Source organism: Branchiostoma belcheri, unplaced genomic scaffold (genome assembly GCF_001625305.1).
Source record: "Branchiostoma belcheri isolate BF01 breed outbred unplaced genomic scaffold, Haploidv18h27 scaffold326, whole genome shotgun sequence".
Lineage (NCBI taxonomy): Eukaryota > Metazoa > Chordata > Leptocardii > Amphioxiformes > Branchiostomatidae > Branchiostoma > Branchiostoma belcheri.
The window spans coordinates 76,889-102,532 of NW_017803939.1; the positions used below are offsets into that span (position 1 = coordinate 76,889).

General features: G+C 39.4%; 1 protein-coding gene across 1 annotated transcript in view; it reads left to right on the plus strand.

The window, feature by feature from the left end:
• LOC109475086 overlaps positions 1-25,644 on the plus strand; it is a 68,939-nt gene that overhangs the window by 31,356 nt on the left and 11,939 nt on the right. Inside the window, exons 8-24 of the mRNA XM_019775629.1 lie at positions 1,082-1,203; positions 2,022-2,139; positions 3,187-3,324; positions 4,240-4,350; positions 4,990-5,159; positions 5,366-5,525; positions 6,300-6,401; positions 9,245-9,370; positions 11,001-11,204; positions 12,420-12,515; positions 13,102-13,149; positions 13,702-13,824; positions 15,235-15,291; positions 17,546-17,617; positions 19,214-19,286; positions 19,462-19,581; positions 22,473-23,444. Coding sequence (XP_019631188.1) covers positions 1,082-1,203; positions 2,022-2,139; positions 3,187-3,324; positions 4,240-4,350; positions 4,990-5,159; positions 5,366-5,525; positions 6,300-6,401; positions 9,245-9,370; positions 11,001-11,204; positions 12,420-12,515; positions 13,102-13,149; positions 13,702-13,824; positions 15,235-15,291; positions 17,546-17,617; positions 19,214-19,286; positions 19,462-19,581; positions 22,473-23,444 — 2,812 coding nt within the window. The remainder of the gene's footprint in view (positions 1-1,081; positions 1,204-2,021; positions 2,140-3,186; positions 3,325-4,239; positions 4,351-4,989; positions 5,160-5,365; positions 5,526-6,299; positions 6,402-9,244; positions 9,371-11,000; positions 11,205-12,419; positions 12,516-13,101; positions 13,150-13,701; positions 13,825-15,234; positions 15,292-17,545; positions 17,618-19,213; positions 19,287-19,461; positions 19,582-22,472; positions 23,445-25,644) is intronic.

Below are 25,644 nucleotides of genomic sequence, written 5' to 3' on the forward strand. Positions count from 1 at the left end.
CTAAATTTATCATATAACGTTACATGTACAGTCGGCTAAATAGCATGTAAAAGTATATATCCTGACCAGCAANCACTGATTTTAGCCATAATTATAGTTACAATACATTACCGGTAATATTAACTGAACAGGAATTAAACAGGAGGTGCCACACAAAGTCCTTCTGGCGTGTCAATTTAAAGAGTAAAAATGTAATTTAATGTATGAGGACCGAATCTCCCAAATACGTGTATAGGCCACACCAATTTGTTTGTTCTCGGATTTTTTCAGAAAAATATGAAGCGACAGGGCGAAAAAAATAAAATAAAAACAGGTCTAAATATGATCCTATTATACTGGCTTAAATGCTATGAAATGAGCCATGAAGTCAACACAAAAAACTGGGTTAAAATTTAAACATTGAATTTTGAACTTTTAATCAAACCACTGCAATGATAGATGGGAAAACTGTAACAACTAGGAAGAAAAGGACTTTCCTCAATTGTTTGGGGCAAAACATGAGCATTTTTCAGTTGATTCAGGACCAGAATCAATTTTTTTTTTTGTCAAATCAGAAAAAATAGAAGAGGCGAATCCGAGAACCAACAAATTAAATTGGTGTGGCCTAAAATTGTCATGGATTGATTTAGGAAAAAAAACATTATTGTCTAGTTACTAAACCAAGCAAGAGTGTTGTAACAGTTATATCCTTCTTAGCTTTTGTCCTGCTGGACTTTTTTTTACACAATATTTTTAAGTAATTTGAAGTCTTAATCAGGTAGACTCCTGAATTTTTCCCCTGTTACTTCTGCATTAGTTGTGTTTTGCTGCGGTGTGATGCGTTGCACGAGAAACACCCCCAAATTGTACATACACAGGGCACTATATAGATGGTACTGTATGTGCAACCCATATATATATGGGTCCCACAGGACAAGGGTTAGTATTGGGAAGGAGGAGTTTTAGCAATGCAAGACAAAGCTAGTTGCATGTTTTGCCCTTTTGCCGCTCCAGAATCTGCAGACTTTTAACTTGTCTATAATGTGTATTCACAAGGTGTACAATAGATATTGAATATTACATTGTTTTATCTGCACATCAGGGTGGCAGTCTGTACAACATGGGTCTGAAGCCCCTCATGTACAGTGAACACGACGCACAGACCAAGAAGACTGGCTGGTTACGTGTGGGGGACAACATCAAGTACTACAAGAACAACGTTAGGTACAGGCACATCTTATTCTAAACATTTATACACTAAACTCATGCGTAACCTATCTGAGAAAAATGTATGTTCATGATATCTTCAGATGATATCTTCGTTTTGATATCATGTTTACTGTCAGTTGAAATTTTGTGCATTGTAAACAATGTTGAAACTTTCGTATTCATTTATTTTGAATCACAAATAACTGACAGCTTTATCTTTTTTCTTGCTGCTTGGTCAAGGAGGTAAACCTTGTTCAGATTTTGTCTTACAATCATTTATTTATGATAATCATGCGTAGTTGGTTGGTTGCTGCTGTTTTACAGTAATACAAAAATGTGAAGTGTGTGTGTTGGAGTGTGTCTTTGCTTCCCCTACCTTAAGATGTTTTTAAGCTATGTACAAAAGTACTAGGCTATCTACTATACATCCGTCGAGTTACATATGTCCACAACACTGAAAATCAAGATCGGTGGAGATCTCTAACTAAAGAGAGACTTGAATGTCTTATTTTATATTGGCGGAATTATGTGTAACATCCGTGTCCATAATATCACCAGAGTCCATAATATCACCACCTTGAAAAAGAGTGTGCTTAAAGATATTTTTACTGCTACATACCCTAGCTGATTAGGTATGTACATTTGATGTGTGAAGGAGTCCATACCAAAAGTATGTTGCAGTAAAAATATCTTAAAGCACACTATTTCTCAAGGTGGCGATATTATGGACCCTGGTGATATTATGGACATGGATGTTAACTGAGTAGATGTTAATGAGAATTCCTAGTCTTTCTCTTCTTAAGTTTTTAGTTGTTCATATCTTCTGTTTTCAGAATAAACCTGAGAAGTGACAAGTGTTACTACTCGCTCACATGGACCTGTACCTTCCCAAATGACAACGACTCCTACTTCTTCTCACACTGTTACCCCTACACCTACTCAGACTTACAGGTAAGGGTTACCCCTACACCTACTCAGACTTACAGGTAAGGCCACACTGTTACCCCTACACCTACTCAGACTTACAGGTAAGGCCACACTGTTACCCCTACACCTACTCAGACTTACAGGTAAGGCCACACTGTTACCCCTACACCTACTCAGACTTACAGGTAAGGCCACACTGTTACCCCTACACCTACTCAGATTTACAGGTAAGGCCACACTGTTACCCCTACACCTACTCAGACTTACAGGTAAGGCCACACTGTTACCCCTACACCTACTCAGACTTACAGGTAAGGCCACACTGTTACCCCTACACCTACTCAGACTTACAGGTAAGGCCACACTGTTACACCTACACCTACTCAGACTTACAGGTAAGGCCACACTGTTACCCCTACACCTACTCAGACTTACAGGTAAGGCCACACTGTTACCCCTACACATACTCAGACTTACGGGTATTATTTTTGTAAACACAGACTGAGTAAATATTTCCTTGTTCCATACCTAGTTTCATTGACAGAGGTTTCTTTTAAACAAATTAGCATTTTTTTGTCATCAAATGCAGAACACTTTTCTTTGTAGAAAATTTCAATTGTGTTGCAGTTAACATCTGTGTCCATAATATCACCAGGGTCCATAATATCGCCACCTTGAGAAATAGTGTACTTAAAGATATTTTTACTGCAACATACCCTAGGTATGTACATTTGATGTGTGAAGGAGTGCATACCAAAAGTATGTTGCAGTAAAAATATCTTAAAGCACACTGTTTCTCAAGGTGGTGATATTATGGACCCTGGTGATATTATGGACACAGATGTTATACTCAGTCTGGTTTAAATTTATGGTTTCATGATGTTATCACAATGTAGATATACAATGCAAATTGTATCCAATTTTCAAAGGTTGTGTCTTATATAATTTCAAGTATGCATACTTGTCCTTTTTGACTCAAGAAAGATAAATGGAAGTAACTATTCACTCAAACTGTTAAAAATGTAACTGAGATTGTAGCATACACTTCAGCTGGACTTGTGTACCCTATAGGACTACCTCTTGAAGATGGCAAATGACCCAGTCCGGTCTAAATACTGCAGACAGAGGGTTCTGTGTCGCACACTGGCAGGGAACCTGGTGTATGTCCTCACCATCACTAATCCCTCCAAAAACCCAGAGGATTCAAAGGTAGGAAATAGGTAGCATTGTTAAGTTTTAGGGATGTGTATTTTTTTGTCGCTAATGTCTAGGGTTGGGCTGGAGAAAATCAATGTTCAATCTGTAACTTTTATGTCACCCTGCATGCCCCCTTGTTTATAAACTTTATTTCCGTTTTTAAACTGAATCAGGTCCACCCTCTAGTGTTCTATTATTTGATGAATTGCATTCTACACAAATCACTGACAACCAACACTCAGGGCTTTAGAAACTGAATGCTGTACTTTTTAAATTTCAGCAATACTGTCAAGTCCCAATAATGACTGCAGTTTTCAGGCTAATACAACCATGCATTGTCCTATTATTGGCACGTGTCTGTGAAGTTGGGGTTCATGATTGTTCTTGTGTGTTTCAAGATTCAAGATGGATTTATTGGTTCTTTGCAGTTAAAAACAACTGAATTGTAAACCAATTTACAAAACATTAGTATAAAACTACAGGTTTGCAATCAATATAGGCGTACGATTAACAAACCTATAAAAATACATGTTTCATACATTATAAATTTCCCGGACAACATTTGAGAACACTGTACTACATAAAGACATCAGGGGTTCAGTCCATAGTTATTGAGGAGCTGGATCATAAACGGTATAGGCGAGGTCTTACATGTATATCTATTCGTTCCAGGTAAAGAAAGCTGTAGCCCTGTCTGCTCGTGTGTTAAAGTTTGGGTTTACTTTGACCTGATCATGATGATTGTTCTTGTGCAGGTAAAGAAAGCTGTAGTCCTGTCTGCTCGTGTGTTAAAGTTTGGGTTTACTTTGACCTGATCATGATGATTGTTGTTGTGTGTGTTTCCAGGTTAAGAAAGCTGTAGTCCTGTCTGCCCGTGTGTTAAAGTTTAGGTTAACTGATGATGATTGTTGTTGTGTGTGTTTCCAGGTTAAGAAAGCTGTAGTCCTGTCTGCCCGTGTCCACCCTGGGGAGACTAACGCCTCCTGGATGATGAAGGGTTTCCTCGACTACCTCAGTGGCAGCTCTGCTGATGCAAAGGTAAAAAAACTCACTTATTTATGGATGACAATCTCAAAACCTTGTGAGAGTGCAACACAATTTTGATATCTTGTTTGTGGTTAAAGATAGATTCATGCCTATCCACTCAAATCTGTGTGAGCTGGATCATGTTTCATTGAATAAAAGAATGTACCTTTCTCTCTCTTAATGAAATTGGCCTACTAGTTAAAATCAACAGGTATTTGGGGTCCAACTTCTTAGCATAATGTCACATATTTCATCAATACTGTCAATTGGTTTTACTTTTTGTTTTTTTCATTATTTGTGTGTTTTAATTGTTATGGTTTCTACACCATGTTTCTTATATATGTAATTTGTTATGTTTATTCATCATCATTAATTTTATTATGTTACATTTGTTCATCATCGTTTATTAAGAGGTTCATCAGTGAAGTATAAATTACAGTTAATACAATATTCCTCAATCAGTGACGATTGGAAAAGGTAAAAAAACACCTCCAAATTTTTATGATTCCAAATTTTTACTGGCTTTTTACCTTGTTCAATTTGTCACTGATTGAGGAACATTTCGTCACTGATTAAGGAATATTTCTATTTGATTTTGAAAAGAAATGTTTGTAAAAAAATGTACTCAGGTCTGGTGATTTTTCTCTGCAGCTCCTGCGGGACACGTTTATCTTCAAGATCGTGCCCATGCTGAACCCTGACGGGGTGATAGTGGGGAACTACCGCTGTTCACTCGCCGGCCGAGACCTGAACCGGAACTACAAGTCTGTCCTGAAGGAGTCCTTCCCCTCCGTCTGGCACACCAAGATGATGGTCAGGAGGTGGGAACATGTCTTAACCTTAGGCCACACTAATTTGTACAGCATATCTTCAGCATCAGTTCAGCACCTTAATCTGTTTTGTGTGTGTGTGTGTTTCCCCGTGCAGACTGTGTGAGGAGAGAGAAGTGATCGTGTACTGTGACTGTTTTTCCCCAGGTTGTGTGAGGAGAGAGAAGTGATCGTGTACTGTGACTGTTTTTCCCCAGGTTGTGTGAGGAGAGAGAAGTGATCGTGTACTGTGACCTGCACGGCCACAGCAGGAAACAGAACGTGTTTATCTACGGCTGTGAGAACAGATACGACCCTGAGAAGAGACTGAAGGAGAGAGTCTTCCCTCTCATGATGCAGAAAAATGCCGGGGAAAAGGTACAGAAATCTGCTGCATGTAGAATATTCCTCAATCAGTGACCATTTGAAAAATTCTTTAGGTAAAAAGCACATACCTCCAAATTTTCGACATCCACTGATTGAACATCTTGATCACTCCAAATTTTTAATGACTGTGCTTTTTACCGTTTCAAATCGTCACTGATTGAGGAATATTCTAACTTAATAATCTGATTTTGAAATTAGAATTACATGTAGTTTGTTTAAAAGATGCACTGGTGATTTTACCAAGTTTGCTTGGAATTAGGAAAGGCATTGTAAGTGATTTGCCCAATGTTTAGTGGTACAGGGAAGTATACAGTCAAAGTTCGAGCCCTGATCAATGAAGTACCTTAGAGTATTTATTAGATATTTTTATGTTTATTACTAATATGTTTGCCTTTGGGTAGACTTGAATGCCTTAACCATCTTATGTTACATGCTACACTATAACAGTACTGTACTGTTCCCATGGCTGTATGATCCAACAATTGTGAATCTATAAATTCAACTACATTTGTATATTTATTATTATATGTATATTGGAGGCATCATTTCAGTTCACTAACACATCAAAATGTCCTTGGCATATAACCAACGTGTATTTTGTTCTACCAACAATTTTTTTTAAAACAGTTACTAAAATACTGACAGAGAAAATATGTAGGGGATGTGTGCCAAGGAAACTATATTCGAGTGTATTTATTTACAAACTTGATGAAACTAGCTATGCCTGCAGTACACTAAGTTGGAAGTTTGTGTTGTGTATTACAGTTCTCCTACAATGGATGTAAGTTCAAGGTACAGAAGAGTAAGGAGGGGACTGGCAGGATTGTCATGTGGCACACAGGCATCATGAACGCTTACACCATGGAGGTAGGGCTATTTCTCATGACAGTCCAGTACTTTACATACTGTATGAAATCACTTCTCTGTTAATATTAGTACATAAAATAACATCTCAATGAAAAGGGTAAAGAGAAGCCAGAGGACGAATAATCACCTGAGAGAGAATTTGATGGCTGTTGTCAGCATGCCAGTCCTTCTATAATCACGACATTCATCATAAATTATCTTATCCAAAGGACACACATATACATGACTGTACTATAGAGTAAATTAGATAAAGAGAACCTATGACGTCACCACAGCCTCCTGGTGGAATAGGGAGACATCAAACGTCAACATGGATTTGGGTCAAATATCACACCTGTGTGTGCGGGACTGGTAGAAACCTTTTGCAAGTAGGATTGGGTTAAAAGGCACCAAAACTGAAATTAATATGTATGTCCTTTCATCAGTCAAGCTAGACTGATTTTTAGTGGAGCCCAAATATTAATACAACTACATAAAGTATAATCTTCAAGCAGATTATTGGCTGCAAACTTTAAGACAGTATCAAGTTTGCGAGGGAGTATCCATTTGCTATTCAGTTACCATTTGCCACTAGCATAAAAAAATACAAGAATAAAACTAGAAAGGCCAATATTTGCTTTGGAGCAAATACAGCGATGGGTTCACCACATTTTACCACATGGCAGGGAAAGAATGAGAAACACAAGGGAAAACAATGATTTACATTGATATAACTATAATATGAAGTAAAATACAACTAAAACAACAGTTGGATAGCTATTCCCTACTTTATTGGTTAGGATTTTTAATTGCATAATGCAAACTGTTGATTTTCAAAATAAAAAAAAACGTCCATGCCCGGCATTCCAATGCTGGAGCAGGAAAGCTTGAAATACCTACCAAAACACTTGAATACAGACATACTGTCAGTATGGAAATGCTTCTGTGCAGGTGTTAATCAAGTTAAATCCCAACAGCCAATCAGCAAGAAGTATAGAGGAAAGCTGCATGCCTATTGGTTGATGCCCTGCATTCCATTGTGATGACTCATGCCCAAACGTGGTAAACAAGGCAAACTAACACAGTAATACATTTGCTATAACACAGCCAAAAAACTCAAATAAAACCATTCTAAAAGCCTGTATCACAATAATTTAAAAAACGCCTAGGGGTATTTGCCCACTGTACCTCCATACCAAATTTCAGGACCTTAGGCCCTAAAATGAAGAAGCTGAATCCATTTAAAAAATGGCAGGAGAAGGAGAAGAAGGAGAAGAAACATCAGAAAAAGCAATATGGTTTCACCACACCACTTCGTGGTGTGGTGAACCCATAAAAATACAATAAAAAGTACAAAAAGAAAGCCTGATAAAAATGCCTAAAAACAGTGTCAAAAATAAACCAAAGCCTAAACTTCTGCTTGGAGAGTACACGGAGTACAAACACAGGTCCTGGAGTAAAGTACACCAGGTCCTAGTCTTAAATCAAGTGTTTGCTGTACAGTATTGATTGGAAATGTTGCACCATTTTGTTTTGGGAGAACAATACCAAATGATCAATGAATAAGATGAATAGACTTAAATGTACTTTCTGTTCTCAGATGGCCTCTGCTGGGTTCACTTAAGGCAATTGCGTCAGTGGGCTCCCAGAAGCTATGTAGTTTGTCAAAACCTAATTAAGGGACTGAAATTTTTCTAAGATTGCAAGATGAATGGATAGTCTGAGGGTGGGTAAGGGTATTTCTTTGTCCTCAGACAACCTTTGCTGGGTCCACATGAGGCAATTTTGTTCATGGGCTGAGACCCTGGAAACTACAACCATGTAGTTTGTCAAAGCTGAAGGGTGTACACTTTTGTTCTCATCAGGTTAGATTAATCAGACAGGCCCAGGGTTAAGTACATTGTATTTTCTTCCCCTGTCCTCACACCACCTTTGCTGAGTAATTGTGTCAATGGGCTGGCTGGAATTCAGTCTGTCAAGCTGAAAGGAAGCTTTGTTTTTCTAAAATTGATAAATCCATTATCAAACAAGACCAGGTCAGGGAGAAGGTTGAAGCGCTCTCTTGTGTCCTTAGGCGACCTTAGCTGGGTCCATGTGAGGTATTTGTGTTGATGAGCGCCCCAGATGTCAAAGCTGAACAGGTTAAGTCAGGTTAAAGTCAGGTTAGATAGCCCTTGGGCCACACAGTTGTACAATCACTACATCAAGGGGCTAGTCCAAACTGGTGGTGGTGTCAGGTTAACTCCCATAACTCTTTCCTAAGTCTGAGTGCTTAGCATAGAAAGCAGTTATAATGTACCAGTTTTTTGTTCTTTGGTATGACTCGTCCAGGGATTGAACTCACGACTTACCTAATGCAAGGCCACTGTACCAGTCTAAAAGTGAACAGGACACACTTAAAAATTTGTTCTTAAGGCCACACCAATTTCATTTCTTGGTTAACAGATTTTTCTAGAAAAATAATGGAGCGGGTGGGCAAAAAAAATAAATAAATAAAAACAGGCCTACATGTAGGCATCCTACGGCAACACATTGTACTATGGCCCAAAATGGTACGATAGGAGCTATGAAGTCAACACACCAGGCTGGTTCAAAATTTAAACAATGAATTTTGAACTTTTAATGATACCATTGCATTGAAAGATGGAATAATTGTAACAAGTAGGAAGCTTCGAAGAAAAGGACTGTTTTCAACTGTTCAGGGCAAAATATGAGCATTTTGCAGTTGATTCTGATTTTTTTTTTGCAAATCAGAAAAAATGAAGCGGGCGAATCCGTTAACCAAGAAATTAAATTGGTGTGGCCTAAAGATAATAGATTCTGGATAGATCAGACAGAAGTTGACAGTCTTGTCCTGTCCTTAGGCGACCTTTGCAGGGTCGACACGAGGTAAGATGAAGGGGTATCACTTCAACGCGGCCGACTTCGAGGCCATGGGCTACCACTTCTGTGACACGCTACTGGACTACTGCGACCCCGACAGGTCAAAGGTCAGTATACAGGTCACAGAAATACATTTTTGTACATCTCACTGACCTGCCTCATACGTGTGGCAAAAGAATGGAGTGTTGAAGCCAGTGTCTGTATCTGTATAGCTGGTATAACCGCCCTATAGCGTAACATACCAGCTTCTTCGCATGCAGGCACGCAGCGCAGCGGCAGCTGGCTACATTACACCAAACTACATGGCTGGTATTGTCACAGGGCTATTGTCTTGTCGGGACACAAAACAAACATGAAATCTGATCCTACCACATTAATGCCAACAGTAATGTGTTAGAAATAAATTCTGATGATTTTCTAACGATTTACTAAACGGAAATCTAACCAGTTAGTAACGAAAACCCAACCCATTAGTAACAAAATTCTAACCTGTAACCCTTAATAATAAAACTAAACAAGAAGCCATAGGTGACAATCCTCCGTGAAGTTTTATATATTTCAACAAAATCCCAAGCGTCAACGCCAGACCTACTGTGCAGACATTATAATTAGGCAACGGTTAATACAATGAGGGCGCGTCACAAGCATAAAACATACAAAGAGCTAAATCCATTACTGCTCCCAGGGCGTGTAAAGATACTGTGCTTCAAGTTCGAAGTTCATTTTAATTACACACACACAATCATTGCATTCACATAAAGATCGGACTATCATGGTCGTGTCTAGTAACAAAGATAGCCCCACCGTCTTACCGTGCCTGTACCTAATTAAGCGCGCCTGGAACAGGACAAATTCCAGCAACAGTTGCGGTAAGCACCGCGAGTGTTACTACCGCCGGCCAGATAACCAGGATATCTGCTTATAGTACCTCTGCTACCAGACAACTGCCTAAACCTACGGCCTATTCCACAGGATTGTAAAAGTAGGGATGTTTCTAAAATATGCATTTACTTCAATATCAAAACAGCTACGGTAAAAATAAAAAGACGTGCATCATCCCGGACATAATGCCACACCACATGCGAAATTACACAGAAATGCGACGTACGGAAGAATGCGTTTTGGCTGCGAACATCTTCCAAAAAACTTGGCATCTCTTAACCATGGGCAAAAACATCTGGAACCACTTATAAAAACCACCCCGTATCTGCATGAAGTTCCACCCCCCCCACTGCTATTCCAAACAACGCGTTTTTCTGGACCATTCCAATTCGCCTCGCAATTGTAGGGGTGCGTCTGCAATATTACATTGACCGCGAAAGCAGCAACGGCAAAAATACACATTCGTGCATCAACACGGGCATGCCCGCAGACGGCGTATAAAATTGCGTGCCGATTACACAAAGAGAACCCAGTGTTTTGACTGCGAACATGAAAAATCAGTCGATCACAACACTCCGTCCGGAGGTCCTGACCTCCTTCACGGAGTAATTAAATGAACTGTAGATGTCTAATCAAACATCTCCCCCCTGCAGTCTAACCAGGTACTGCAGGAGCTGCAGGACAAACTGTAGATGTCTAATCGAACATCTCCCCCCTGCAGGCTAACCAGGTACTGCAGGAGCTGCAGGATAAACTGTAGATGTCTAATCAAACATCTCCCCCTGCAGGCTAACCAGGTACTGCAGGAGCTGCAGGACAAACTGTAGATGTCTAATCAAACATCTCCCCCTGCAGGCTAACCAGGTACTGCAGGAGCTGCAGGACAAACTGCGGCAGGAGATCCTGCGGCGGATTGAGATGTCCGGGAAAGCGCCGCCGGTCGGCGACCCACTGGACATGGAGGCGGAGTTTGGCTCAGACCTGGAGTCTGACACCAGCGGGTCGGACAGCTCTGTGGATGATGGACTGCCGGTACATCTACTGGCCATCGCACCCAAGGTACGGATAAGTACATGTACATGTAGACTGGAGTTTTAACCAGTCCTGTATTTCTAAGGCTGCTACAGAAATGATATTATTAGTCAGGCATAGGAAAAAAAATGTTGTTTCCGGTTACCCGACCGACCCTATGAAACCCCCCTGACCCTAGACTTTTTTTGGCTGACCGCTTGTTGTTACTGATGATCACTACATACAAGGAGGCCAGCCAGGAAAATTAACATCCAACGTTAAAATAAAAGAAATCTACCTTAGTTTCTGTCTCTCTCATTTTGCAACAATATTTTTCCATATTTTCCTCACCGATAGTCCTCTAGAAATCATAAAGGAGCAGTTTACAGGCCGCGTTTGGTTCAGATCAAGCTGAAAATCACTGAGATTACACCACATGTTCACACTGTGATGCACGTAAATTTTCAATCAAAATGAGAAATTAGCGCCCAAATTAACAAAACGGACTGTTAGGTTCCCACTGCTGCATTCGTCATGTACACTTGTGGTCAACTTATTTTCTTTGCTTGAATGGCTTAAAATCAAACTTCAGCGCTTGGCATGAGAAGGGCCGCGCCGCCATTTTGAACATTGCGCAACCCTCGCGAGAGTTCGCACAAGAGCTGCAAGTTGGCCCAAACTGCTAGAGGGCGAACTAAAAATCCTGTGATGTGATTGGTTGGAAAGTTTAATGTATTAATATACTAGTATTCGGTTCTCAGGTCCCGACCCTAATTTTTTCTAATAGGAAACACAACATTTATTTTGCTAGGCCTCATCACCTTTTGTTGGTTGAAATGTAAGAATGAAAGTCAAAATTGAGTGTAGTTTACTGCACAGTAGTTAGAACCTTTTAACTCTGATCTTCACTTGGTTTGTCACTATTCACTGTCAACTGGTGGGTTTTCCCAGTGGTTGTTGACAGTCTTATTTGGTTCCTGTACATTGATTTGCTATAATTTGACTCATGACAGTATGTAATATTTTTAGGAAAATTGAGCAGTCAAAGGTCTGTTTTGTTTTCATGATTTTCGTTATTTTATTAGAATTGACCTTCAATAGAAAAATTTCTATATTCTGATATTCTAATGGCCAAAATACTTGCAGTGCAGTGAATATTCTTAATTTATTTGTAAAATAATAATAATATAGAGTTCTTCAAACTAAAAGAATCACTTCTGTGGCTTGTTGTAAATGTTCTTAATAAATGATTTTTCCCTACAGCTCAACAGAAAGAAGAAGCTGCGTTCAAGGAAGGAGAGAAACAAGAACAGGAACAAGGACATCAAGACAAAACCTACAAAATCAGAGGATAACAAGGTAGTGATTTCCATGAATACACCATGCTACTTGCAGTGGGACTTATAAGTGCGCATCCACTAGAGATAGAAAAGGCCTCTATAGAAAACTCCCTGTGCACGAGAGATTATGTAAATATTGTCCAATGAATGCAGTGAAAAATGAAATACATTTTGTTACCCAGTGTCCTCACTATGAGACCAAAAGAAACAGATTATTTCAGACAGTTACAACAATCTCTCCATCATTTCGTCATTTAGAAGATCACCAAAAGACTACATTTCTACTAAGATCACAAAACCCACTAATTATGCAAAATGTGGGACTATTCATTATCCACTGCCTTCAAAGAAGAAGTCGAAGCCCATAATAGCTAGCTTAGTAGTAGAAGTAGAAGTTTTCCCAGACAGTTGTTACCTGTCTCCTGTTACTGTATTGCAATGAGTATTATACTTGGTTGTACAAGCAATTAGCCTTCGGGCATGATTTTGCAAATAAAGTTTGTCTTATACCTAAAGTAACTTCTGCATACAGTCATTAAATTCCTATATCTGTGTATCAGTCATTGCTGATTCTGCATTCTGGACATTTTTTTTTTATATTTCAGGAACAAAGTGAGGAAAAGAAGAAGCCAAAGCCTCAGAGTGCCGACAAGGTAACTTTGATGTTTGAATGAATGAATGTCAATGGATGTCAAAGTAAGGAAGACACATATCAAATGATATCATTACATAAGTGGATACAAGTTCCTGTGAAGTACAATGTAACTGGGACATAGTCGCAAAGAATAGAATTCCACTTAGACCACACCAATTTAATTTGTTGTTTCTCGGATTTGCCCTGTCCGTTTGTTTTTTCTGATTTGCAAAAAAAAAATTGTGGGCTGCAAAATGCTCAAAGAAAGACATCTTTTGGCCCCAATGGTTGAAGAAAGTCCTTTTTTTCCTAGTTATTAAAGTTTTTAAAATATAACAATGCAATTTTGTTACATTAAAAGTTCAAAATCAATTGTTTTAATTATAAACCAGCCTGGTATGTTCACTTCATGGCTCATATTGTAACATTTCCGGCTATCATGTGGTGCCTTGGCCTGTTTTTTTTTTTTTCATATCACTCTGTCGCTCCAGATTTTTTCTGAAAAAATCTGAGAAACAACAAATTAAATTTAGTGTGGCCTTATCTACAAAATATCTTACCTCCCAATCAGCAGAGACCAATCAGAACCCAGCACAGCGACGTCCACTCTGCCAGGAAACGGAGAGACGACCGGAGCAACAACGGCATCCCGGTGTTCGCTGACGAGAGGGTAGAACTGAGGTCTGCCAGGAAGGTAAAAGGACTTTGTTTGTGGCACAGGTGACAGTCGTGCCAGTTCTAACAAACATAACCATGTAACATATGAGTTTTGGGTGGGTTTGGTTGCAAATTTATTAACTGCATCAAGTGAAATTTTATCTTTTCTTTATATATGGTAAAAAATATTGATAGCAGTATTATAGCAATACATAATGATTTTATTTTTCAAACCAATTTGATTTGGATGTTGAACAGTTTACAGACCTCATTGGTATGACCAAATATTTTATGTGCAAAGTTTTTCTTTTTCCAAAATTGAAACACATTTTGTACTTGAGCATATTAGTCCCTTTGGAAAATTGTACCGGTGCCAAAAAAATTGAAATTGTTTCTTAAATAAGTAGAGCAGTTTCTTTTATACAATCATCTATGAAAATGTGATATATTCATTCAGTCAAAAATGCTGTCTATCATGTTCTCCTTGCTATCTAATGTGGCAGCCAATGGTTGGTAACTTAAAGGTTCTGTGGCTTTCCACTGACCTGCTGCTTCTGTAGTGCCAGTTGGGATGTAGCCAGGTTGGAGCACTGAGTTACGACATAAAACAAGAATATTGAAAATCATGGTCTATCAAAACAGCATTTCTTTGCAGTGCATAATTGAAAAATTTCACAAATTATTATTAGAGTCTGAAAAATACAGTTGACTTGCCAAGACTGTTGTGCCATTTTCTTTTCCATCTTAGATTTAGGATACTCACCTTCCTAAGTTTTCTTCCCCCTCCAAAGAAAAAAAAAGTAAAAAAGTGAGACATTTAGAACGACTTGCTCAATGCTGAAGTGCTAGCAATCTTTGTTCATAGGAAGGACATGGTGAGTGACTCGTGTAAAAAAACCTGGCTACTTCCCCAGCTTTGGGTTGTAAAGGTTGCCTAACCACTGCTTGATGTGTATTAATATTTCAGGAACTGTTTTAAAGTAGAGGAAACATTTAAATACAACTGTCTTCCTGCTGGACACATGAAAAAATATAGCTGAATGCAAAATCATATTTACCGTAATGATTTCTTTTAAAAATCTTTGGAAACAATGAGATTCCATCAAAATGAAAGGAAGTGTAACCAGGGTTCAAAATACGTACATTTTTTCTCAGGTTGCCCACTAAAGCTAGGTTGCCCATCAACACAAGCTTTTCATTTTCAAAGGCAAGCTGTGGCGGGACAGTTCATTTCAGAAGCCACAAGCAGGGCCACTGTAAACTTTTAAAGGGTTGCTTTGTCAGAAAGCATGACCCGGGAAACTATAACTGAATGAAATACATGTAGTGAAGCACAGGGTGGAATTCTGTACCAAACTTGGATACTGGGGAAATGCTGTACATATATGACTCCAGCAGGGGATGTGGTTGTGTTTAAAAGTTGGCCCTGCCTTAAAATCTGTTCCAGACTGCTCACACAGAGTGTACCTGCCAGACTAGTGCAAAAATCCCATATGCCATGAAGGTAGGGTTAGGGTTAGCTCACTGGGGATCGTCTCGGCAGTCCTCACAATCTTCTTAACAAAGTGTATTTCATTTGGTCATTTAGATTTCATTCACACCCATCTGAAATTTTGCAGTGATTTTTGTGGTTAGCTACAGAAAAATGAGTAGGAAATGGATTTTGTTTTGGGAACTTTGTGAAGATTAATCTGAGATGTTCCCCAGACTAACGTTCGCTCACAGTTGGAGTTTGCATGTCACCTTGCATGTCACCTTGCATGTCCAGTTAGTTCAAACCTGCATTTTGTGAAACAACTGCTCATTGATAGCACTCATCAAATCCACCCATTTCATCCATATATGGTCTCCTCTCTGTCTGGCCGATATCTTGTTTGGTTCATTAATTTTTTGTACTAACTGATCTTCAGTAGATTTCCCAAGTTTTCTCAGAATGGTAATATTCCTTTAGCTAGTAGAGGAATATACAAAGTTTTTAAACACCAAAATGCACAAAAAAAATTGAAAACACAGTGTACAGTGTACGTTTAAAAGTTTGTTGTCTTTACCTTTGATGCACACTAGGTTTATACCTTGTTTGGAAGCTCCCGGTAGAAAAATCATTATGATTAAAAAATAATTGATTAAAAAAGTCATTAAAATTATGATTTATCATAATCTTAGACTCCTTTTTGCCAAGCCATTTGATATTGTTTCACGCTAGAGCTGTGTACCTAAACAAATTTTAGGTACAGGTACAGGTACAGGTACACAGGTTTAGGTACAGGTCCGGACCTGAACCTGTACCTGAACAATTCGACCAATTTATATGCTCTTCTGAACTCCTTCAATAACAAAAAAACATAAATAAACTTGATAGTTAAGGTTTATTCTTTGTTTATGGCGAATGCTCAGATAAAATATAGGCAAAACTAAGATGTTTTTGTTTTCATGAACACACTGTCCTTACACAGGCACCCATTGTTAACCAGCTATTTAAACATTTGAGGTCACAAATAGGCATAAAATTGGTGTGAAATTGTTTAGGTACAGTACCGGTACTGAGGGATTAGGTATTTTGGACCTGTACCTAATCAATTTTTCCGGTACAGTATCGGTACTGCGTACCGGTACACAGCTCTATTTCACGCACATCAAAATTTAGTATTAGTCAGGAATCAACATAGATATCTGTGAGACAGAAGGACAGATCATCCTCACAAGAACCACATGCATGCCCCCTGTCTAATGGTTCACGTACTGCATGCCCCATGATTTGCACTGTCAGGTGATGTTTGTTGCAGTGTTCACTTGCACCTGGAGCAGGGCACATTTGACTGGCTGTTTCTTTTCAAATGCCATTTCAATCTATATTTCACTCCATACCCTATTAGTAAGGATGAAATATATTGCTTGGTGTTTAAATCTTCAAAGTGACATCTGATTTTTATTGACTTACCCAATGAGCCTAACACAAAGTATGGATTTTCATGTCCAAAAGTTGTCCCTTAAAAATGAGATAGATTTTATATATTTTACAAACTATAATTCCAGCCAGTCCCCCTATGCCCAGCTCCACAGTTTGCATGCTCTGTTTGTTGGTTTGCTGTTGTTTGCTGTGTTTTTGTAAGGCTAGTCCATCAAAGAGGTGGGGGGCAGATGAGAAAATTTTCCACAAACCATTTTCATTCCTTCCTATTTTCACATCTCTATACCATCTATGTTTTAACTCAAGCCTTTGATTTCTTTCTTTACTCTTCTTGAATGCCCACATGTCATTGTTTTCATGTTAAAGTTCATCATCATCATCACAGTAACTCTTTGACTATCAGATTCTTTCTGTTTGCTTTAGACCTGATTTACAACCTTACGATACAAAAACTACATGTACATGCAAGCGTACAAAAACATTTTCACATTTTTCCTGGATATAGATTTAAATCGGCCTGCTTTGATGTACAGTCATCAAGAATATACCTTCAGTTGGTACTTTGAGGACTGGCGTACGATCTAAAGCTGGCCGATTTACATGTACACGGAAGAAAAATTTGACAGTTTACGTACATGTACGCGGTTTTTGCCTGCATGTAAATCAGGGGTTTTTTTTCAGTTTTTCGTACCAACTCCATATGCAATGTGCACCCTTGTTGTTCTGTCAAACCTATAACCCCACCTACTCTAATAAAACCATTGGGGAAAAATTCTCTGGTCTGCCCCTCCCCCACCTGGGAAGTGGACTAGCCCTAATTGTGGTGTGTTGTGGTGACTAACACTTGCAGCAAGTCTCACAAGTGGACCTTCCTGGGGAGTTACTCAACCAAGTCATGGTCATATCCTTACAGAAGAGCAAGGTGTTTCTATGTTTGTGTTTTCACCGTGCACGTACACAGACCTGCACTTGTAATGCATGGCGCACCACACTTTTAGGAACCGTAGATCATAACATCTTCCTGTAGGTCATAGTGAACTCAGGCCACAGCAAGTAAATTTTATGGATGACATCCTCCAGATCTAATGCGAGCGGGTGAAAAAAAACACAAGACGGGCAGAAAAAAACAAGGTTCCTACATTTTTACATTCTGACTCAATGGTAGAAATGGTTTTGATTGAGTGGGAACATCACATATATGCAGTTAACATCACATATCACTGTATCTAAGTAAGAAACAAAACCTTAAATCAGAGCCTTTTCTTGTCTTCTCTCTTCATAGTTATCTGCCATCCACCTTCCGGCATGGCAGCAGACATCTTTGCCCATTTTCCGCATGTTGCCACTGTCAGAAGGCGACATAATTTCTTGTTTTTTTTTTTCCCAAAATCAGCCAAAAACTAATGCGTGCATTGATGTCATCCATAAAAATTACTTGCTGTGGCCTTATAATTAACATTTCATGTCATCATTCAGCTCACTAGCAAGAAATCCAGTTATTCTGCTGGTTACAGTGTCATTTCTTACTGTGGTTGCATAGATGATGCACATTGTTTTTTTAACTGTTCACTAGTTGTATGACATAGACTGCTGAATGTAGAATCTATGTGGCAGTACAAATGTAAAATGTTTTAACTGTAATGCACAAATCTTGTAGTACTGTATTACATGTAGTTATACAATTATACTGGGGGAAGTAATGATTGAAATTCACATTTAGTGTTCTTTATAGGTACTAGGCACCCAGAAATTTCTTTTAAATCCTTTACCTGCATGTGCATGGCGTGTCCCTTACTAACTGAAACAGTCTAACACTTCTCAATCATTTACATGCACTGCAACCCTTTCTTTCACTAGTTTACCAAGCATCACTGCTATATATAGTTCTGGACAACTGTTTTCAAATCACTGTGCTGTTATGTATTGTTATCAATGATGCGGGGTGGGCATTAGTGCAATGGTATCCTTCTAAGAAAGTCCAAACCCTGTTCATATAACCACAGTTACTGTAGTCACCTGCCAGGAATCCTGCCATCACCACCACTATCACTATCACTATCACACCCTGTTAGTGTTCGTATAGTTAGTGTCATCTGCATGACTTAATGGGCCTAAATGGCAACATTCACCACTCAAAATATACCACTGTCAGTGGTGCTGAAATTTGTGCTGTTATTGCATAAGGTGCTGCCAGTGGAAGATTCAAAATCTGCAAACTTCTCTGTATTGACTACACATGTATGATGCCCTAGTCTGTAAATTGGAGACTATTCAATACATCAATTCACTTTCAGCCAAAAAGAACAACACTGAAAGTAACTTTCCGACATCTGTTTTAATATAACCTGATAGTTCTAGGCCCGTGTACTGTCAAAGACAGCCATAAGTCATAGAGAAGAAACTGACATCTGTGTATTTCCTTCTTGTTGTTCTGTCTGTTTGTTGGATGGATACAATACAATGTAGATGTGATGTTGGTTTCTATGTTTGACCTTTTGTCCTTGCCCCCCTCCCACAGACAGATTACCTGGAGGCCATTACCCAGGCTTACCTCAGGAGTGGAGTCATGTTGTCCAATGAACAAGCAAAAGGTGCGTACTGTCTCCTGTATGTTGGAATGGTTTATTATGACATCAACTACATTTATAGCTGTATGTGAACTGTGTATTGGCTAGCACCACATTTTAAATGAAGTGGAAAACAAAATAATGACAGACAATTTGGCATACTAGTATCTGACTACACTCCCCACCCACCCCCCTACAGAAGTGCCCCATTTCCGCTATGCCAGTGGACAGAAGCACCTGATCGAGGGTCTGTGTCCCCAGCATGACCAAAACTTTGCTGCTAACTACGTGGCCAACCACCTTAGTGACAACTACTCAGGTATGAACACAGTGTGGTGTTTCTGACTTCATCTCTTGTGTGGTTTCATTTCAGCTTTCAAATCCTCAAAATCAACATGATTGGCTTAAATGATAAGAAGCAAAACGTGCCTGCAGTGTAAAGTGCTTTAAGCAGTGGTGACTCTGAACCTTTGTTTTAATTTGAAACTATCATAATCGTGAAGCACATCTAAGATAGATTTTAAAGGTGGTATATAATGGTAAGGAATAACACCTTGAAAACTGTTTAAAATTCTGCATATGGTAAAATAAACTCTGTCATTTGCAAATAGCACGTCAGCAGCAAAGAACAGGAAAATACATATTAATCACATCATTCACATGTCATAATCATGATTGGTATGTTACTGAGTCTTTCTGAATTTGCAACAGGACAGAAAATTATAAGAAAAAGCCTGTAAGCTACAGAAAAGCAAAGTTCATCCTGTGGGCCATCTGCACAACATGTTGACAGAGCATACTGCGCCTGGGCAAACCCTGTAATGTATCATGTGTAACATCATATTTTCATAATCAAGCATGACATCCCATCTATGGTTTTGAAATGTTGTGTCAGAAAAGAAGTCCTCTGCAACAGGCAAAATTCTGAAGCAACGATGACCAAACATAATATCTTGAAAGTTCATCTGTGTTGGTAGAAATCACTATGAACCAAGTTTAAACTGCAATTTCCAACACAACAAATTGGACTCATCCAAATTTCCGACTGTACAATCCAGTCTTTCTCTTTGTCAAGGAATGAGCAATCCACCACTTCCGTGACGTCACACAGATAACACACATGACTCCGTGAGCAGTGGTTGCAGAAAGTCTGTGTCTCTGTTGAGCAATCTACATTCCAAACATTCAATGAAAAATCTGAGTTTTGCACTGGCACAGTACGTTCTGCCAACATGCCCACCTGCACCCTGTATCACCCTGCTCCTGTGTGTGTACATGTAGTGTGTGTAATGGTGTTGTGTTGTGTTGTGTTGTGGTGGTGGGTTCTGTCTCGTCTCTTACCCCACGTTGCACCGTGTCTGCCACGCCAGAAGGAGAAAACCCCCACGAGGACCCAGAGATGGACCCCGTACCGCCCGTCATGAGAGACGTGGCCTGTCAATGGTCACCTACTCAAGCAGGTTAATGTCTCAACTGCACCATTAACTAACCAGCTAACTAACCAACCAACCAGCTTGTCACTAATATCTGATCTAACCATGGGTGTGACTAATCATGTGATGTGTGTGATTACTAACTTAATAATATCTCTGTTAGAAAATGACATGCCTAATGATTCTTTTGTACTAACAGTGGGAATGAAATTACCACAATTTTTTTTGCTATCAGACTGATTGATTTAGAGTAGAATTTAAGGTAATTCTTTTTATTATATTGGCGTCTTTAATTAAAGAAAAAACACATAAGGAGCAAATCAATATTTTTTTCAAAAATTTCTTAGAAACATAGTACGCGTACATGTAATGTTGAAACAATTTTCTTCATTATGTAATGCATGTATTGATATGTAACTACTTATATCACAAAGATATAAGTGTATGTTCTGACAAAATTTGTCTTTGGGATTGTTCAATGCATGCATGGTTGTCTAACATACTGAGATATACTAGTCAAGGCTCGAAATTCATTTTTGGGAATAGGTGCACTGGTGCACCCAACCTAAAAAATTAGGTGCACCAAAACTTTTTTGAGCTTCCTGTACCTCCTGTATCAGATTTCAACTGCTTCCCTCAGTCATGAGCATTGCTACTTTGAAGACCTGACATGTGCAAATGGGCACTGGAAGTTCTACATTTGTATATTACCTGAACAAACAAAACTAACACAAATTGCTAACTTTGCAGTGTGTTTGGAGAGATGTTGTGTGAGGTGTTATTTTGAATGTGAGCATGGGTTATATGTACTACAATGTATGCTCTAACTTGTTTACAAAAATGTTTGTTTTAACTTGTTCACAGTGCATGTACATGTATGTTCTGACTTGCATGTACGTTGTTTGTTTCCACATTGTCTCCTGTTGTGGCTCTTACTAGCCCCCCTCCCCACCAGGCCAAGTGTAGCAGTGGAGAGGAAGACAAGACAGCGGTTTTTCCTTTCCCTCACACGTACAGATGAGCCTTACTTGTGCCCGTTTTGTGTGCCGTGCTTGTGATGGGGTTTTACTGTGTCTTTGGTGTCAGAAAATCCTAGACATTTATCCTGAATTTCCCAGAGCTTTGAGATCTTCAGGCGTAGTTACTTTTGAAAACATTCATCTTTCAAAGTGTTGAACAATTCGATTTAGATGTATCTAATGTTAAAATCTACATGTATTGTAGCATCCTCATTGAGTTACATAATACATGTTTGTGCCATTGCTTTGTGTTAAAGTTATCACTGTTTAAACTATGGTATGATAATGATAGCTATAATATCCAAGTTGTTATGTCCATATTTAGGTCTGAAGGTTTGTCAAGTTGTGTTGACCTCAGCGGGTCCTGTGCTCCATATCTTTCTAGCACCACTATTCAAAGCTATCTGCACACTTATTCTACTGCCAACCATTTATATGTGCAATATGCACCACTTCTGTCCAGCCTCTTCCCAACAATAGATTGGTTGGATTGACAAGATGTGCTATTGGAAGATATCAGACTACATGACTTTGTACATGTACATTGACTTAAGCTATGGATAGAATTCATTGTTTAGCTAGCCACCCAGATTTCTTTAACTCAAGTTTTCAAGGTCATGCAAAATTTTAGATAAAAAGAAATAATCTGACAACTTTCTATTAAGAAATGTGTGTTTTTGACCAAGATTTGTTTCCAGCTTGTGTGTGGTAGTTAGTGACTGAACACAGGTCTCCCTATGCATTACCACCACTCACAGGCAGCCAGCCCCCCTCCCGCACACACCAGCTCAGCTTCAAACTGGTGGAGTCCATGTCGCTGGACAAACAGACCCTGCAGAGGGGCTGTCAGAGGAAGCTGCAGGAGTACCTTGCCTGGAAGAGGCGCAATTCCCTCCCCAGCCCTCTCGGGAGCCCCAAACCGAGGGAGATGTCGGACAAGCCCACGATAACGATCAACTCGGTCGGCGTGGTGGTGGAGGCAGGCGTCCCCTTCCAGGTGATGAGCCGGTCGAGGGATTCCGAGATATCGCTCGCCGCAAGGAGGGCACTCCCGGGGATTGAGAAGGCCGTTTGTGTGGAGACTGCAAGATCAGGAGAAGACACAGAAAGACCTGATTATGGCATCGCCAACGATACAGACTTGTCTGACTTAGAGCTGCCCCAACAAGACCTGGGGGAGGCACGGTTTGGAACGAAGGGGCTCGACCACACGGTGTTATCCGCTGGACTCAAGCGACTGGTGGCCAAACCAGTACAGTGGAAGAAACCATCGAGCAGCTACAGAGTCCCTACACCATACAACGTTTCCCCAACAGCAGTCAAGCAATCGGTGTTCGGATTTCCCGGGGAGAGCGCCGTGGATGAAGGGCCTCCTCTGTGGAAGAACCCGGCAGATCATGATGGAGGGACAGAAGGAAAGTGCCGCAGAGCAGATGCTTCAGAGGCTGTATCCCGGGAGGTAAGTAGTAGGGGGAGAGCCAGCCAGTCAAAATCGGTGAGGATGACAAATGCAGTCATCGCGTTTCCAAGCAGGGATATGAGCAGAGAACCAAAAGAACCAGGAAGCGTCAAAGCTGAAAACAAGACAGTGCAATGCGACATGAAAGAACAAAACACAGAAGAGACTGTAGAAGACCTAGAGGAGCCGGTGACACTGAAGCAAGCTGTCTTCATGTTACCCCTGCCAACTGCCAGGACGGATGAAGACAGGACGTCCCCGTGGTGTGGCGGTAGAGACGAGTTTTGATTCTCAGGTGGACAGGTGGAGGGATTGGTGCAAACTACTCATCACTATCATCTTACTTATCATCTGACTAGCACAATCAATAGTTGGGAACAGTCTGAACACTCATTACTAACAGATATGCACTCAGTTCTAATGTCACTATAAGCATTTTTTGCAGCTTTGGTGCTGATACCTTTTAACTTTTGACCTGCATCTGACTATACAGCATGCACTGTGCTTTACTGTAAATGATCCCACAGTAATTCCTACAACTGTTCCATGAAAATTTGTTATACGGAAGTCCCTATGATATGTACATTGGCAGAAGAGAATGTAAGAAATCCAAGTCACAGCAGGTAGCAGATACATGTATTATCTAACAAGGGTTCGATGTCATTCATACAGAAAGTCTTAGCCAAGTCTACTTTGACTTAGCAAGACGAAAAGGATCACTTGCTTTGTTTACAGTTTAATGTAGTCATTTTTACAACACTGTTCTTCCAAAGATTCTTACTCTGGAATGATGTAAAATTCTACATGATTGGTATCAAAATACAACCAATGACAGATGAAGTCAGTTTAGAAAAGGAGCATTTTCTTGTCGTCAGTGAGTTTAGAGGTGAATGTTGAGAAGGTTGCAGTCAGTATGAAGTTCCATATGAACAATGGTGGAATAAAAAGTTTTCGAAGGCTCTTCTCCGAAACAGATAGTACCAGTAAAATACTTATTAACAATCTATAGACTTTTTAGGCTTTACTGATCCCTCAAATTATGACTTTCAGCAGCTTACATAGGATATTTTGTCCTGTTTGTTATTTGTGGACCACAATGGAAAATTTCAGGGGAAAGTAGTCAGGAAGATTTTTTAATCCCCTTTTTAATTTCCTGTAGTCTGTAATTTAAAAACTTTAAGACCATTTTTAAATCCAAGTACTAAGTCAATCTGCAGCAATGAGATGTAAGAAGTATCAAAATGCACATGATGGGTCACCATATACTAATCAAATATATCTTCATTATTCACACATTTCCTACTGATCAGAGGCAGTTACCTGTTCCAGACTGGGTCCATTTCAGCTGTAAACCCACCCCATAGACAATAACCCTCACAGTAATCCAAACACACAGTCACAGAACATTTTCTATACAATCTGCACTCTACTAACCAGTAAAGGTTTCTCATCCTTTCCAGGCTGGTGAAGGGATTTTACATGTAGAAATTAGGCCACAACAATTTAATTAGTTGTTTCTCGGATTCACCCTGTCCATTTTTTCTGATTTGCAAAAAAAAAAAAATTGGGGGGGGGGGTTCTAAATCAACTGCAAAATGCCCAATAAAAGACATATTTTGGCCCCAACGGTTGAAGAAAGTCCTTTTCTTCCTAGTTGTTTAAGTTTTTCAATGTAACAATTCAATTTTGTTTCCTTAAAAGTTCAAAATTTATTGTTTTAATTATAAATTGTAACATTTCCAGCTATCATGGGGTGCCTTGGCCTGTTGTTTTTTTTTCGCCCTGTTGCTTCATTAAAAAAAAATTATTTTTTCTGAAAAAATCCGAGAAACAACAAATTAAATTGGTGTGGCCTAATGTTTCAAATGTTTTGTAGCTCAGTTGTAGCCTCTGGTGGAAAGGGGGTCTATGGGTAGTCTCCACCAAACTAACAACGTAGGTTCAAATACAGTAACATTTTAGCCAAACAGGGAGAGGAATTGACCAGGTTTGAACTGACTCTCCTGGCCAATTATTTCCCTTTTTTGCCGAATTCTACAATCTGTAATTCCATAGTATTAATAAAGGCCAGGTGGAGGCTAGGCTTGAAGTGCTCATGACACCAAAATATGACTTAAGCTGATTGTATTGGACATAACTAGTATTCCCTGGCTAACAGACACATTTACAATAAATATGCACGGTTCTCCTGTTACATTCGAAATTCTAATGTCCAGCCTTGGAAAAGTCAGCACAAGCCAGTACTGGCAGGCAAGTTGCATCTCTGTGTTTTATTTTTGCATATCTGTATTTTGTCCTGAGCTGACGTCACCCAGTGATGTCAGTTTAGGAAAAAGAACAGAAATGCAAAATAAAACACAGAGATGCAAAATGTATAGAGATGCCCGAAGTGGGCGATTGGGAAGCTTGCTGGAGAGTCTCCACTTTAGAAGGCCGTACAAGCTCAATTTCTCAGTCATCATGATTGGAAC